The following is a 16,268-nucleotide window of genomic DNA, read 5'->3' as shown; positions in this document are numbered from 1 at the left end:
GGGCTCTGGGGCACACTGATCCCTAGCTACGAAGCTTCTAAAATGTTGAGTCTCTCAGCTTGACAAACAAGTCCAAGAATGTAGGCAAAAAGCACTGAGAGTACAGAAGTTGTAAAAAGGTATAACAGGGGTATAAAAGAAAAGGCAAAAATCTTCATGGCATTACACGCCCCTGCCGGGATGCCTCTGGAAGGGCTCAGTGCAGGCTGATCTCAATATTTTCCTACCCCGGTTCACAGCATGCAAACCTGCCCCAATTACACGGGCTGGAATAAAGCTTGAGGGAAAAGCTCCGCTTCCCAAGATGCTGGCAGGAGGATTCAGGATGCAGATGACTTTTGGAGGTCAGTCAGCAAATGCCCCGGCTGGTGCTCCCCCGTTCCTGTGCATCCAATCCCTTTGCAGAGTGGTGGTTTTGCCTTTGCTTGGGAATTTTTGGGCAGCTTGGAAGTTTGGGGCAGGGAAGGAAGGTGGAGCTCGCTGGGGGAACACATGGAAAGGGAAATTGTTGTGGTTTCATTAAATCCTGCTGGAAAAACAGGCAGAGGGTTGGAACAGCAGCTGGGCTGCCTGAAGTGGGGGTGGTGGGTCATGCTCACAGTCCCGATGGATCACTGGAACAACGGAGGGGTTGTGGCCGCGTCCAGAGCTCTGCCCAGCACCTGCCGGGGGCTGCTCCGGGCTGAGTGAAGGAACAGCCAGGACCCAGAGCTGTCCATCGAGGTGTGACACCCCCGCAGGGGCTCCTGCAGGAGCAGCTCCCCCTGGCCATAGGAGAACAGCACGGTAAAAGCCCCGGGGAGGCAGTTCCTGCTCCCGAAGTTTCAACAGTTTGGGAGCTCTTGCGATGTCAATCCCAGGCTCCCGGGAACAGAGGATTTTCCTGTGTGCCGTAGAAAAACCAGGCCCAGGTGAGGAAGCGCCTGGACAAAGGGCCGGAGGGGCCCTGGATGCCTCCACCTGGCTGGTGCTCGGTGTGTCCGTGCTGGCACTGGGAGCACTGGAGGCTCCTGTTTTTCCAGCTTTTCTCTCCGTGGATGCAGAAGAACCAGCTCCCTGTGAAACCTGTCCTGGCTGCGTGTGGCAGAGCATCCCAGTGAGCAGCTCTGGTCGGAGGGGTCACATCTGGGCCACATCTGGGCATCACCTCCTCTCCCTCTGCTCCACGCAGCTCCTTCCTCACCCTCACTCGGAAAGCAAAGGCCTCAGACACTCCTGTAGACATGAAAGAGGTGGGTTGGACTCCTGGTTGCCGCTGCTGCTGCCGGGCAGGACAAGCGAGGGAGCAAAAACCCATTTCAGGCACAAGGAGAATGAGGGCAAGGAGTCCCACCGGGCTCACGTGGGTACCGGCATCGCCTTTCCGCAGGAGAGGCTGGAGCATCCCAGCGCTGCCCGCCACAGGCGGAGGGGCAGCTCTGCCGGGCAGCCCCGGCCGGCGCAGCCGAGGAGGCGGCGATGGGAGCACGGGCACCGCGCACGCCGGAGGAGGATGAGGACGATGCTAAAGCCGGGTTTGTTGCTCCCCTCTTGGGCTCAGCCGCCGTCGTGGCCGGGGGAAGTTTGGGGGCAGAGGAGAGGAGAGTTTGGTGGGTGGGTTTGGGGCAGTCGGGGGCTGCTTTTCTGGTTTTTGGTGGGTATTTTTTGGGTGGTGGTGACCAAGGGGGAAGTTTAGTTTGTCCTTGGAGAAACGGGGAGGGTGAAGCGTTCCTGAGCACCGGGGGAGTGCTGCGGGGAACCCCGGCGTTGCCAGGAGTCAGAGGGTCCCACTGGCGTCATCTCAATCACTTTAAGTCTTAATTACTTATTGCGGGTCCGAATTCCCCTGTCCTCTCCCGGGCGCCGTGGGAGTGCGGGTTGCTGGGCTGGACTGGGGGCCGCCCTGACCTCTGCAGTGCCTCTGGCTCAGCACACGAAGCCGCAAGCCTGGAGCTACACCGGGACCCCAAACCTGCCACAGGCTGCTTTTAGTGCTGCTGTTGCAGAAATCGGGATCAATGCAGGATCCGTCTGACCCGATTAGCGGCTTCCTATTGCTTTCCATTTATACCTCATCTCCGTTTTTGCCTCCGGCCGCTGACCTCCTCCAGGGTTTGCTGCCAGTGCAGATTCCGAGGGGGACAAAGTCATTTGTTCATCCCTAGGAGCAGACTGAGGTCACAGCACCGAGCTCTGGGTGCTGGGTTGGGGGTGGAGGGGGGCCGCTCTGCCTCTATCCCAGCACTTTGGGACGGACTGGGAAAGTTTCCCATCGATTTGGGATCGAGTTCTTTATCGTGTTACAGGGCAGTAAGCAGGACGGTGGCAGTGGGGGGATGGCTGCCTACCCCGGCCCCAGCCAGGCGCCCGGGCGGAGCCGGGATGCTCCGGAGGGAAGAGGTCACTCCACGCACCCCCTTTTTTACACCTCTGCCGCTCCAGGCTGATCAAAGCACTTTCCGAGCGCTTTGTGTCCGTGTGTCCATTCAGCAGCCGCTCCCCAAAGTGTGTCCAACACTTTGCAGCAGCGGCTGCTCCGTGAATCCCAGCGGGGACCAGACCCGGCCCCCGAAGAGCTCACTCAGCATCCCCAAAAAGCCACCGCAGCACCTCACAGCCAAAAATCCATTTAAATCTTTTCCTGAATCAGGCTAAACCCCGGCTCGGAGTGCAGGGAAGATGAGGAGGGCTCGGCTGCAGCCAAGCCTGGCCCGGTCCCAGGCTGTCCCTGTCCCTCGGTGGAGCAGCCGGCACCACCGCAGGGCTGATTTCATTCCACCTGGCTTTTCCTGCTGCCTGCGCTGGGCTGTGGCCGCTTTCACGGCACACCCGGAGCGGAACCTCGCCGGCTCCCTCCGAGCAGGAACTCGCCCTCGCTGGTTATTAAATTACGTCCTGACCCGGTTAATCCATAGCTGATTAATTTTGGACTCCATGGCTGGGTATAAGAAAGGTTTCATCTGTCTCGTGGCGTGGACTCTATGTGCCGAGCTCTCTAATAATCTGATTTTTCAAATATTAAAAAATACGGGTGGAAAAATCAGAAGGAGGTATGAAAAGTGGGGAGGGCTGTAGGGGTCCGGCTGGGCACAGGTCTCTTCCTGCCGTGGGGTCAGCAGTGATGGACACTCCATCCCAGCACTGGGAATCCAGCTGGGGATCTTCCTCATGTGCCTCTTTTCCTGGAGAGCTCCTGCTTGGCTCTATGGCACATCCACAGCCCTGGGGAAACTGAGGCACGGAGAGGGAAGTAGCCCGTAGGAGCTGGTGGCTGCTGGCTCAGGCTCATAATTTGTTTCCGGGTGCAATTTCATGGATTCCCAGGATGGGTTGGGTTGGGAAGGATGTTAAAGCCCATCCTGCCCCACCCCTGACATTGGCAGGGACACCTCCCACTGTCCCACATTGCTCCAAGGCCCGTCCAGCCTGGCCTTGGGCAGTCCCAGGGATCCAGGGGCAGCCACAGCTGCTCTGGGCACCCTGTGCCAGGGCCTGCCCACCCTCAGAGGGAACATTTAGTCCCAAATACCTGATCTAAACCTACTCTCTTGCAGTTTAAAGACAATTTGGGTGTTTAAATGTTGAGGCTCATCCTGTTCCCCCCTTCCCCCCCTTGCCGCAGACAAACTTTAACCTCTGCTTTTAAAAGCAAAGAGGTTTCAGATCTGGCTGCTCCTGAGCCCTGGGCTCTCCTGGGGCTGAAGAAACCCTGGGATTGCTCTGAGCCACACCATTATTTCAGTGTGTTTTGGCCCCTTTTCCGTTCCTCTGCTATTCCCACAGTGAGGACTCCAAAGCAGAGGCAGCTCTTGCCAGATGCCATCATCCCCTGGAAGATCTGAATTACTCTTTCCTATATTTTTATCATTCACAAACTGCCAGCATCTCCCCTCCTGCTGATCCCCTCACAGCTGCACACATTTGCTTGGAATCTAAACAGTTCAATTCGCAAACACCTCTCCTGAGGAGGAGGACCAGCCACAAATTTTCACAGGGTCTCCCCCAGCAGCAAACCCAGAAGCTCCGTGTTTTCCTTCCCGAGATGATTCCTGCCCCGCTCCATCAGTGCCAGATGCCCAGGGCACCTCACTAAGCCTCCGAGGACACTCCGTGCCCGAATCAGAGCTCGAATATTAATAACCCAGCCCTAATCGAGGGCGTTGAAGGGTCTGGGTCGTGCTTTTACAAATTGCACCCCCCCAAAATCCAGCCCTCCTGATGCTGGGGGACTGTTGCTAATTGAGGGGCACTTCAATTAGCTGGGACGAGAAATAAGAAAAACTCCCTTGGTGGAGACGCCGCGGAGCCACCTGAGCTCCATCCCAGAGCCGCGGGGCTGGAATTACTGAACCCCAGGTAATTAGTGCGGCAAGGAGAGGACAATTAGCGGGGGCTCATTACTGCCCCGAGCTGCTCCGCGGACCGGAGCCGGTGCACGGCAGAGCCCGGCCCACACGGATTTCACAGGAGTCTCTGTGGGCTCAGAGAATTCAGGAGAAGCAAAGAAAGAGTCCCTGCCTCCTTCCGCTGCGGGACGGGACCTGCAGGACCCTTCCAGCCTCCCCCTTGTTCCCTGCTCCGGCTCATCCCGCGACAGAGCAGAGGGAAGCGGCTGGGATGAGCTGCTCTGTCTCCTGCACCATTCCCGCAGGGAAAATTAAGCTCCCTGTGCAAACAAAAATTCAGGGACCTGCTGCCAAATATTCCTCCTTTGCCAGCTAATCCCTCTGTGTTTTAGGACAGGCTCGGGGGTGTTTTATCTCCCCTCTGCTGTCAGAGCTGTGCGTGCAGAGCTGCTGAGCAGCGATCCTGTACCAGGAGTTGCTGGATTCTGGTCCATCCCGGATGCAGGACACCCTCGGGGGCCAAATTTGTCTGCGGGATAAATCCCAGCAGAGCTGGTGATTCCAGGAGCAGAGGGTTAGAGGGAAAGAAGCGCCGGAGGAGTGCCTGGGGCAGCCTGGCTGGAGCGGGGATTGAAATCCTTAAAGCCAAGAGGGTGTTTAAGGTCACCTTGGCTGGGAACAAAGGCAGAACTTTCCCGAGGGTGTCCGGGGTGCAGCCGAACTCCCCAGAGATGAGGGAGTTGTGTAACCGCCCCGTTTCTTGGAGGCAGTGATGTTATTCCGGGCATCTCCCCCCGTTCCCGTCTCCTCCGGACCGCAGCAGCGCTGTCACTCCGGAGATATCCCCATTATCAAGGGGTTTTTTGCTAAAGCTCCTCAGCCCCAGCACAAGCCAGATCTTCGGCTCCTCTGGGTGCTTTTCATGCTCCGCATTTCCCTCAGCCACAGCTGCTCTCTGCCCGGGTGCAGGAAGTGACCCTGGTTAGTTCCAGGTAGATTTTGGGGAAAATAAACACCAAAAGAGGTCAGATTTTGCCAACAGATCTCATCACCCAGTGCTCAAAGCCCTTCCAGAGCTGGGTTTGGAGGGGAGATGGACACAAGCCGAATTTAGGTGCCAGGAATGTAAAATTAACTCCTTTTTGTTCATAGATGCCCTCAATGGGATGAGGGTAAATGTAAGGACTGTAATCTACAGGGGTAGAGAAATGGTGTGTAAAACGATAAAGCTGCCCTGAAGGACCTGATCAAAGGTCTGGATAATCTCCTGTCCCCTTTCCATCACAGAGGGCTGGAGACGTCTGTAAGATGCTCCAAGCCGGCTCCAAGCCGGGCTCTCCTCCGGGACAGGGAGGTTTTTAATGTGCTCATTAACGTCATGAGAGGAGAAATAGCTCAGAGGACAGAAAAGGATGCTGGAGGGGGGGAAATCGAGGTGACCGGGTCCCTCAAGAGCAAAGGAGCGTCACCGTGGAGGAATTCAGGAATTCAGGCTGAAGCCTGCGGGTAGAAATGTGCCACCCCCTCCTCTGCCTTCCCCCATTGCCTGAGAGGGCGAGGAGGAGATGGAGGAGGAGGAGGAGGGTGGGAAGGTAACCTGGGTGAAGGGAGAGGTGGGATCCAGCCCTGGGTGAGGCCAACAGGGACGAAACCACTCAGGAGCACCCAAGGCGATATGGCCGTGAGCATGGCAAGCTCCGGGATGGAAAGAAGGGAAAAACGGGGAAAGAAAACAAAAACCCCGGTTATTTTAACGCCTCATGCCAACCTGCCCGGTCCTGTCCACCCAGGGAGCTTATTAATTAATTAATTAATTAATTCCTGGAGGTGACAAGCCCAGTGGCGCTGGGGTCGGAGCCAGCATCCAGCTGCATCCAGGCCTGAGGAAGGGCCACGTCCCTCCTCTCCCTCGTCCCCCACCGATGCCCTTTGCTGGGCTGTGCCAGCTGTACCCGCTGCCGCAACTGGTCCCAGTCACCCCGGGGCGGGGACGGAGATGTCCCACGTGGTGGTGGTGGCACTGTGGCCGTCCCCTCCTGGAAAGGCGCCCGCTGTCCCCACGGCCACAGGCGAGAGGTAGGTGGGCAGCGGGGGATGCTCCAACCCTTGGGCTTTCCCCTCCCCTCCTCAATGCCATTATTTTATATTCTTACTGAAAAGAGCCCTTTCGCCTGCTGTAAATCTCTCTCCCGGTGCCAGCGGTGTGCGGGTCCCTGTCCCCCCTCTCGGCCTCCCTCCCGGGGACCAGCTCAGACCTCGCCACGTCACGGACAAGACTTGTCCCCGCTGGACCATCCGGAGCATTACCGGGGATTAAAGGTGGCATCCGCCAGAAGGGCACGTCCTCCCCCGTCTCGCCCGCCGGCGGCTGGGGGCAGGAGGTGGGTGGCCGGGTCCCCCCTCCCCGGGCGAGGGGGCGTGGGGAGAGGGTGTCCCCAGCACGGCACCGGCCCCTGTCCCCATGGACCCCCGGCTGACTCCAGGGCTCGCCGGGGGATGGCGGGGCCGGGGCTCCGCACGGTGCCGGATCCCAGGGCCGCGCCTGCCAAAGCCCGGCCCCGGAGCGCGGGGCTGCCAATTCCCCGGTGAACCAAAGAGAGAGCAGCCTTTTAAATGACATTGCCTGCGTTATCCCAAAGGCACCTTTCGAGGGTACGGCTGGACTTTTCTTTCATCTCTGCTTTCCCTACACATCCCTATGCGTGTTTAATAACTCTCTTCCCAGATGCAGAGAGCCTTGGCGCTTCCATGCCCTGTCCAGGTGAGTCCTTGCAGGCGCTGGCGTGGGCGGGCAGCGGGAAGAATCTGCTCCTTTCTCATCCCATTCAGGGATGATGGGGAGAGGAGAGGAGAGGAGGGGGGAGAAGAGGCTCAATGCCTCCAATAATCTGGAAAAACCTCGGAAGTGGATATTGTTCACCGCAGGAGCGTGAGGGTGGTGGAAGGAGTGGGCAGAGTAGGGGATTGCAGGCGGGAAGGTTTCACTGGATGCAGAGAGCCTGGTGGAAACCACAGCCCCGATTCCCTGGGATGTGCTGGGTAAAACACAAACTCTCCCTCAAAATGACCTTTCTCTTTCACCGTCGCTCTCCCTCGCGTGGTTTTTTTTATTGTTATTATGATTTTCCACAGGCAGGGATTTCCGCTGAAGGATATTAGTTAATCAGATTCCGAGAAGCAGATGTTGGGTGATTTAGGAGGAAAAAACGAGGCAACTTTCTAGTTCAAGCCTCGGCTGGAGCCTGGAGCGCGGTGCAAAGCTTAGGGAGGATGTTTGGTGGCTTCGGGACGCCCTGTTAGTTTTGGTCTTAATTAAAAATGAGACAGATAAGGTGGTTTGGGGGCTTGGGGACAGGCGGGACACCTCCCTCCAGTGACAGGGACAGACAGACATCTCCATGTTCTGGGGGTTTGAGGCAAGGAAAGGAACCTCAGAGCCCTGCATCCCATGGGAAGCTGTTCCAAGGGCTTGAAATGGAGTTAAAAAGCTCCTTTCCATGTCCCAGGGGGGAGAATGAGCCCGACTTTCCACTCCCAGCCCTGCCCAAGACATGTAAATTGCCCCTTCTGTGCCTCAGTTTCCCCAGCAGGGACGGTGCTGGGGGGGCTCAGCTCGATGTTCGCAGAGGCTCTGGAGCAAAGGCAGCTTTCAGCACATCCCAAATCAGATGTCGCTCCAAGCTGGGGCTGGGGAGCCTTCCTGCCCAGCGAGCAGTGCCAAGAGCCGAGCGTCCCTAACGCTCAAAACACCGGGATGCAATTTCCCCTTGTGGGTCCCTTCCAGCTCAGCCTACTCTGGGATTCTGGGAATTTCATGGTCAGCTTTAGCTGCTCCACTCTGTTCCACTGCCAAGAGACGTTCCCAGACATGGGGACCCCTCTGGGTTCTCCCCCAGGCTGGAGGTGTGGTGGGTCAGGTCAGCTCACCCTGCCAGTGAACACTAAACTCTGATTCAAACTTTATTTTATTCTGATTTAAAAATCAGCTTGGGATTCATATTAAGAACAAACAAGAATGCAAGAAGGGAATGAGGTGGGCTGCTTTTCTTCTTTCCTTCAGGGTTTGTTTTTCCCTTGAAAGACTCAAAAGAGCTTTATTTGGGCCAGGTTTGTTGCAGTATCCCTTCGCAGGCCTCCTGATGCTCCTGAAACCAGGGTTATCCTCAGCTCTGGATTGCTGCTCCGATGCCTCAAATCATCCTGCCAGCACCAGCTTCTCACAAAGCCACCAAATTGTCCAGCCCAGGGTGAATCCAGCCCCACAGAGACCTTGGGCATGTCCGAGCTGGGCATGGCTGGGGCTGGAGGACTCAGGTTTGGAGTCCTTGGGGCTCCCCAGCTTTGCCTGAGGTCACTTTGGGGACACAACCGTGCTGCTGCTGCTTCCTCCAGGCAGGAGGTTCTTCGTTCTGTCCCTTGCCCCAACCACTCCCCTCTACGTGTCCCAAGTGGGGAATTTGGCACAAAACCAGCCTGAAGCAGCTCTGTAGGGCTGGATTTCTAAGAGTAGCCAAGCTTTGTGGGTTTAGTTTAAACAAAGAAACCTGGTCTTGTAAATAACTTATGACAAATTGTAGGATTTGTCCGCACACCCAGAATCTCTCCCACTGAGGAGAGAGTGAGGCTTTGCCTGGTCTGGGATAGGGATGCTGGGTCCTGTACGAAGTTCTGCTGCCAGGGCTGTAAAGCTGAGGGGAGGGAAGATTCACAGCAAGCCGGGATGGTGATACCCATTTCTGCAACAGATTCAGGATTTTGGCTTGTCCTACCCCCTTCCCAGCTGTGTGTCAGCAAGGATGGATCCATCCAATGCCCCAAATTAACCCAGTGAAAGAGGGAGATCGAGGCACCGGGAGCCATGGGGGGATGGGTCCCTGCCCAGCACTGAGAAGCAAACCCTGCACTGGGGACCATCCTCATCACAGGACCAGCCCTGGTGCCACTGCTGCTGCTCCGTGGCCTAAATTGTGTTGCTATTCCTGGCAGTTGAGGGCACTTGGGTTTTTTGTCTCCCTCCCGCTGAAGTTGGCTGGGTAAGAAAGCCGGAGTGCCCTTGGTGCGCGGCGGTCACGCAAAGCAGCTCCACGTGTCCTCCTGTGGTGTCTCATGCCTGGAAAATACATTTGGAGGGGAAATAAATCAGGGCACTGAATTTACTTGGAAAGTTCATTCTGGGGAGAATCTCCACAGAAGCGTTCCCTGTTAACGCCTGATTCCTCTCTGTGCTTCTCCCTGAGGCAGGACAGGTAATTTCCCAGCTCTGTAACTTGGTCTGGTCCCTGGGCTCCTCTTTGACTTTGCTGAGTTCAGAATGATGTCGGTGGTGTGTGGGGAGGTGTGTGCCTGGGAATATTTGGGGACATGCTGGCTGTTCCTGAGTGCCTCACAGAACTGGTCTGGGAGATAATCCACCCCGTGGCCCGAAAGGTGCTCTCCAGTGACCTGAGTGCTCAGTCCTGAGCTTCCTCCTGGGGCTGGGAATGTGCTGGGTCTGTCGTGGAGGAGGACTGGGAGAGCTCTGGAGGATGTCACCCCATCCTCTGCCCGCCCCAAGGTCTGGATCAAGGCAAGGGGTTCTGTTCCAACCCCTCTTCCCAGAGCAAAGGCGTTCTCCAAGGCTGGTGGACATTTCTCCTCCTGGCCTGCTTCCTGCTGGGCTGCACTCCCCAAATTCCCGCGTGGTTCCTGCTTTGGGAATTGTTTCCAAACACTGCTTGACCCAGCTGCAACGTGCCCAGGACCTCCTGGGGTTTGACCCAATGCCTCTCCCACCTGGATCAAGGGCTGCTCTTAAGCAGGACAGCCGTGTTTAAAACCTCCAAATCCTGCTCTGAACTTTGGATCCGCACCGGAAAAAGGATGAAAGGACCCTTTGCTCTGGGATCACTGGGGAGAGGTGGGGTGGGACACCTGGATTCAGCCCCATCCTCTGCTTCTGCCTGACCTTTCATCCTTGAGTTCTGGAGGTGGGTTTGGGAGCTTTAACAATGACAAAGCCCTGCCAAAAGGCTTTGCAGGATGCAAAGGTGAACGACTAGCTGGAAGTCATTTTGCCGGTCAGTGGCATTAATGTTTCCATTAAAAACCAAAACAGGGTGGTGTGAGCTCAGGTTTGTTTCGCTCTGCTCAGCACATGCACAATTCAGCTCTGTGTCCCTGTCCCTTGCAGATCCTCCTAGCGTGGGAAAGACGCGGGCAGCCGGCATCCGCTGCGGGGATTTCTGCTGCTGAGCTGATTAGTGTATGATGGACGTGGCCAGTTGGAAGGAGATGGAGGTGGCACTAGTCAGTTTTGACAACGCCGATCAGATCGTGGAGGATCCCTGTTATTCCAACGACCTCAGCCCCGCCGCGCAGTCGCGGAAAGGCCACCCCAGCTGCGCCAACCTCCTGTCCAACCTGCGGATCCTCATCAACAGCGAGAACGCCAACAATGAGACCATCTTCTCCAGGTTCTCCACCGAGTTCAGCGACCACCTGGTGGGGGAGAGGGTGGGCATGGATGAGGGGGACCAACGAGTCATCATCAACATTGCTGGGCTGAGGTTTGAGACGCGGCTCAAGACCCTCGACCAGTTCCCCGAGACCTTGCTTGGGGACCCGGAAAAGAGGATGCGTTACTTTGACTCCATGAGGAATGAATATTTCTTTGACAGGAACAGGCCCAGTTTTGATGGGATCCTGTACTATTACCAGTCTGGGGGGAAAATACGGCGCCCGGCCAACGTCCCCATCGACGTCTTTGCTGATGAAATCACCTTCTATGAGCTGGGTGATGAAGCCATGGACCAGTTCCGGGAGGATGAAGGGTTCATCAAGGATCCTGAGACCCTCTTACCAACCAATGACTTTCACAGGCAGTTCTGGCTGCTCTTCGAGTACCCCGAGAGCTCCAGTGCAGCCAGAGGTGTAGCTTTGGTCTCTGTCCTGGTCATTGTCATCTCCATCATCATCTTCTGCATGGAGACCCTGCCGGAGTTCCGGGAGGAGAGGGAGTTTAAGTCCACCGAGGAGCTTTCTAAGAATGTGACAGACACCTTGCTGGCCCACAGCACCTTCACGGACCCTTTCTTCGTCATAGAGACCGCCTGCATCGTCTGGTTCTCCTTTGAGCTCTTTGTCCGGTTCATCGTGTGCCCCAGCAAGACCGAGTTCTTCAGGAACATCATGAACATCATCGACATTGTGTCCATCATCCCCTACTTCGTGACGCTCACCACCGAGCTGATCCAGCAGAGCGAACTCAACGGGCAGCAGAACATGTCCTTGGCCATCCTGCGGATCATCCGCCTCGTCAGGGTCTTCCGCATCTTCAAGCTCTCCCGGCACTCCAAGGGGCTGCAGATCCTGGGGCAGACCCTCAAGGCCAGCATGCGGGAGCTGGGCTTGCTCATCTTCTTCCTCTTCATCGGCGTCATCCTCTTCTCCAGCGCCGTTTACTTCGCGGAAGTCGATGAGCCGCAGTCGCATTTCTCCAGCATTCCCGACGGCTTCTGGTGGGCCGTGGTGACCATGACCACCGTGGGCTACGGAGACATGTGTCCCACCACCTTGGGCGGGAAGATCGTGGGGACTCTGTGCGCCATCGCGGGGGTGCTGACCATCGCTCTGCCCGTGCCCGTCATCGTCTCGAACTTCAACTATTTCTACCACCGGGAGACGGAGAACGAGGAGAAGCAGATGCTGCCCGGGGAGGTGGAGCGGCTGCTGGCCAGCGTGGCCACGGGCAATGGCAGCATGGAGTCACTCAATAAGACCAATGGGGGTTACCCTCGAGACAAGGCCAAAAAATGATGGTTGAGGCCCTGAGGGACTGGGCACGGTCAGGTGGGATTGGCTGGAAAACGTATCCAACATCTGCATGCTCTGATTTTTTTTTTTTAAACCAAATGTGCTGCTGCTTTTTTTTTTTCTAGACATTTTTCAATCTCTGATTTCCTGTGGCTGTTCAAATAAATACCATCTTTCTTATCTCTCTGCCCTCCCCATTGGTCTGGTGTTTTTTATTTGATGCTCATCTGCTTGACATTTCTCTTCCCCATCCATGGCGTCAGAGTGGAATTCCCCACATACAGAGGTTTCCCCGTTTACCGGAGAGGAAAAAGGGCAAAATGACATGAAATGCTTGGCTCGGTGACACCCAGCTGTCCAGGAATGAAGGTGGGTCCAGCTCCCTGCTTTTCTTAGCCCATTTTAAACAGTTCCTCCCCACCCACCACCTCAGACCTGGGGGTCTCACAAATCCCCACACCTGCGACAGCTCCGACTGAAAAATAAGCTGGCAAAAAGAAACAAGAAGGGATATTTTCAGCTGGATGGGTTCCCTGGTCTGCCTGACTAATTAACTGTGATGGCCCAGCAGGGTGGGCAGTCATGGATGGCCCCGAGGCAGCAGGTGGGGGATTAGGGGATGCTGACCAGTCACGGCGGCACAGCCACACGAGAGGTCCAGGGCACCACGGCTCAAAGCCCGCTGGGGTTTCTGCTGGAAAACTGAGCTCTTAGAGAGGGAATGGGGTTCCTCCTGCAACAAACGCTCATTATCTGGTCTACAAACAACCCTGGGGACGAGCCACTGTGACCTTGTAGCTTTTACTGTCACTTCTGGTGCTGCAAAGGGGGCACAGAGCGATGAGAGCCAACATTTCCTGACAGCTCCGCTCCCTGCTGTAACAAGGCACTTCTGCTTTCCTAAAAATGCAAATTTCCAGTGGCACTTTGGATGGGAGCAGCCAGCAACCGCTCATTTTGCCATTCTCTCCAACGCCAGCAGGTTTTCTGACAAAAACATTTTGTTCCCACTTCCCTGTTTCACTCGACTCTTGTTTTTTCTTTTTTTCTGATGTTTCTGCCTCCATTAAAATCCCAGCTTCTCGTGCAGTGTGTCATCTGCTCTGCTATCCCACACCTGCTGCATGGATGTCTCATCTCCTGACGGATCCCCGTGATCATTACACAGTGTGCCAGCATCCCTGGTGTGCAATCTCATTCAGAAAGCAGTGGTGGAACAGGGATTAGATTTATTGCTCCTGGTCTGTCAGAAAATGTGGGTTCGGGATTTTCCCTGTAGCAGAAATCCCACAGTCCTGGTGGGAGGGGGTTTTTATTTTGGTTTTAGGGGATTTTGTGCATTGTCTTTCTGCAATGAGGTGTTTTGCACCCCAGGAGATGGATCTGAGGCATGACCAGTGCAATTCCTTTTCCCTCTGGGACAAATCCCACTTATCACCTGCTCTCCCTGTTGTTTTTTCCCATCCTTCCACCATCCTTTTCCCCACCTCTTGCAACCCCCACATCATCATCTCGGACAGGAGAAACCGTCAGAGCTATTTCATCTCCTTCCCGCTGTGTCCAAGTTCCATCATCTGTGGGGACGCTTGGAGAATGCACAGCTGGGCACAGCTGGAGGAGAAACAGCTGGGAACAGCTGGGAACAGCACCCAAACATTCCCAGCTCCTCTCTTTTCACCCCTCAATTCTCCCCAGCTGCTCTTCCACATCACTATTCTTATTTCATAGCAGCTTCTTTCTCCTTTCCTTCCAGAAAACTTGAATTTTCCCATTCTTTTGTATTTTTATTGCTCCCCTCCCCAAATTCTCCTCCAGCCTCTCTAATCAGAAGCACTTTTGGTGGTTTTTCCTCGGGAAATCACCACAAAAAGCTCTGATGAGAAGGTTTGGGCTGGGAAATATTCAGCCTGATCAGCCATGAGCACATTTCCACTCCCCCTGCAAACATGGACCATAATGGTGCTGGGATGGATGGATGGGTGGATGGATGGACAACCTGATTCTTATAAACTTGTAAACTTTATCCTCAAATAAAAGAATAAATGCTTCCAAATCTGGCATGCAGAAAATATTGCTTATTTGGACTCAGCTTTTTGTTCCTGGCTTTGTGCTGCTCCATGGCAACGCAATTCCAGCTGGGAATGGTGTGTGGGAGGGTTGAGACATGGGGCAATACAGAATCCCAGACTGGTTTGGGTTGGAAGGGACCTTAAAACTCATCCCATCCCACCCCTGCCATGGGCAGGGACACCTCCCACTGTTCCAGGCTGCTCCAAGCCCCATCCAACCTGGCCTTGGACAGTCCCAGGCATGGGGTAGCCACGGCTTCTCTGGAAAACAGATAATTACAGATCTCCAGCTCTGTGATATGATGACAAACTCTGCTCCATCCACTGTGAGAGGCCAGGTCCAGGGGGGATCCCTGACTGATGCCATGGGAATGAGGTCAGAGGCATTAAACCTCTCTAGACACATCAATTTATTTCCAATTTGCTTGAAAGAGGAGGAAAACCAGGCTATGAATTCCCAGTGTCAACACTCAGCTGGTGCTTGACGAAAACCTGAGAGAAACCCCATTTTCCCGCACCATTTGCAGCTTTGTCCCTTCCCAAACACAGGCCCAAAGCTCAAAGCTCCATGAAATCCAAAAAAAGCCCTCAGTAACTGTCCTGTTCCCAAGTCAAACCCTAATGAGCCAGTCTGTCAGGTCCTTCAGCACAGAGGCTGAATTCCCTCTTCGAATTTTTTACTGCCTCAGGAAAAGCTCAAAGAAGACAAGAACCCCCTTTGCTTTATCAGAAAGGTGTCCTGGCCATGTTTTAACCTTGGAGCAAGACAGAACCTGTTGCCAGGTGTGAAAGATTTGCAGGTAGGAGTGACTCCCTCCTTTGAGCTGAAATTCCCGAGAATCCCAGCGTGGTTTGGATTGAAAGGGACCTCAAAGCCCATCCAGTTCCACCCCCTACCATGGGCAGGGACACCTCCCACTATCCCAGGTTGCTCCAAGCCCCGTCCAACCTGGCCTTGGACACTTTCGGGATGGGGCATTCCGGGAGTGGCAGCGCATCCACGAGGTGGCACTCCGGGATCGACATTTCCCTGCCACCGCCAGTCCCGACGCGTTCCTCGCGCTCCAACCCCTGCTTGGAAGCTTTTCCTTGGTTTATTCCTTCATTGGGATGTGAGCACAGGTGTAGGAAGGGCTGGCCCGGATTCCCACGGAGGAAGACGTTTGCCGGGAATTCTCAGCACCAGCGCAGGAGGAGGGTTTAGGAACCGCCCCCTGACTGTTGGTCCTGCCTGGAATAAGGAGCCACATCCCACTCGCACCCCGCTCACCGAAAGCACAGCTCCAGCCCCTGGCTGCTCCTCCAGCTCTTGTCCATCGTGCAGGGCTGGTCCCTGGGTGGCTGACCCTCGCAGCCACGGTTCCCACTGCATCCACCTCATTTCTTTAGTGAGAAAATTCCTGCGATGGAGCTGAGGGCAAGTCCTGTGTGCCCAAAATCCGGGGCTGGGTCACTCTTGTGCTTGGGCTCAGGAGAGTCCCACCAGCTGGGGCTGGGAAACCCAGGGATGTTCGATGCCGGGGAGCTGAGGGGAGTGAACCACACTCCCACTGTCCCACATCACATCCTCCTCTACAGTCAGCTCAGTTTTTACACAGTGCCAGAAGAGAATAATTAATTTCCAGCCCAAATCGCCTGGATCTCTCCCCGCACATCCCTGTTCCCACTGGGCATGGAATCTCCAGGCCCCACCAGTGATGGAGCCTCATTTATCAATAAATAACACAACCAGTCCCTCGCCCCTCAGCACCACAGAAATGAAGACACAGCAGGGACTTGGATCTCTCTCCCGGCTTCCTGCTGAGCAATTCCACTGCAGCTGCTCCTGGGGAAAGAGGCAGCCTCCATTTTTAATGGGGTTGGATATGGATGGGGTAATTTCCCTCACAAAACAGAACTGTGCAGGTTCTGTGCTTCTCGTCGTGGGAGGCACAGGGTGAAAGCCTTTTCCTGCTCTCTTGGGTGGTCCAAGGGAAATCTCCAGCTGAGCCACATCCTCCTGAGGGACTTCTTGCCCTGGGGTGGCTTTGGGCTGTCAGACACCATGCAGGGAAAGTGGGAACGAGCCCTGTGTTCAGGGATG

At 55.4% G+C, this 16,268-nt stretch overlaps 1 protein-coding gene across 1 annotated transcript; it reads left to right on the top strand.

Moving 5' to 3' along the window:
- Positions 1-10,568: 10,568 nt before the first annotated feature.
- KCNA10 (potassium voltage-gated channel subfamily A member 10) lies at positions 10,569-12,119 on the top strand (the record flags this gene model as incomplete). The annotated part of the gene is made up of 1 exon (XM_082296331.1): positions 10,569-12,119. One exon carries the CDS (start codon positions 10,569-10,571, stop codon positions 12,117-12,119), a length of 1,551 nt encoding a protein of 516 aa, XP_082152457.1.
- Positions 12,120-16,268: the final 4,149 nt, after the last annotated feature.

The sequence above is a fragment of the Coloeus monedula genome (assembly GCF_965178545.1).
Source record: "Coloeus monedula genome assembly, chromosome: 23".
Taxonomy (NCBI): Eukaryota; Metazoa; Chordata; class Aves; order Passeriformes; family Corvidae; genus Coloeus; species Coloeus monedula.
Note: the sequence above shows the minus strand (reverse complement) of the source record. Positions and strands in the feature narration are given on the sequence as shown.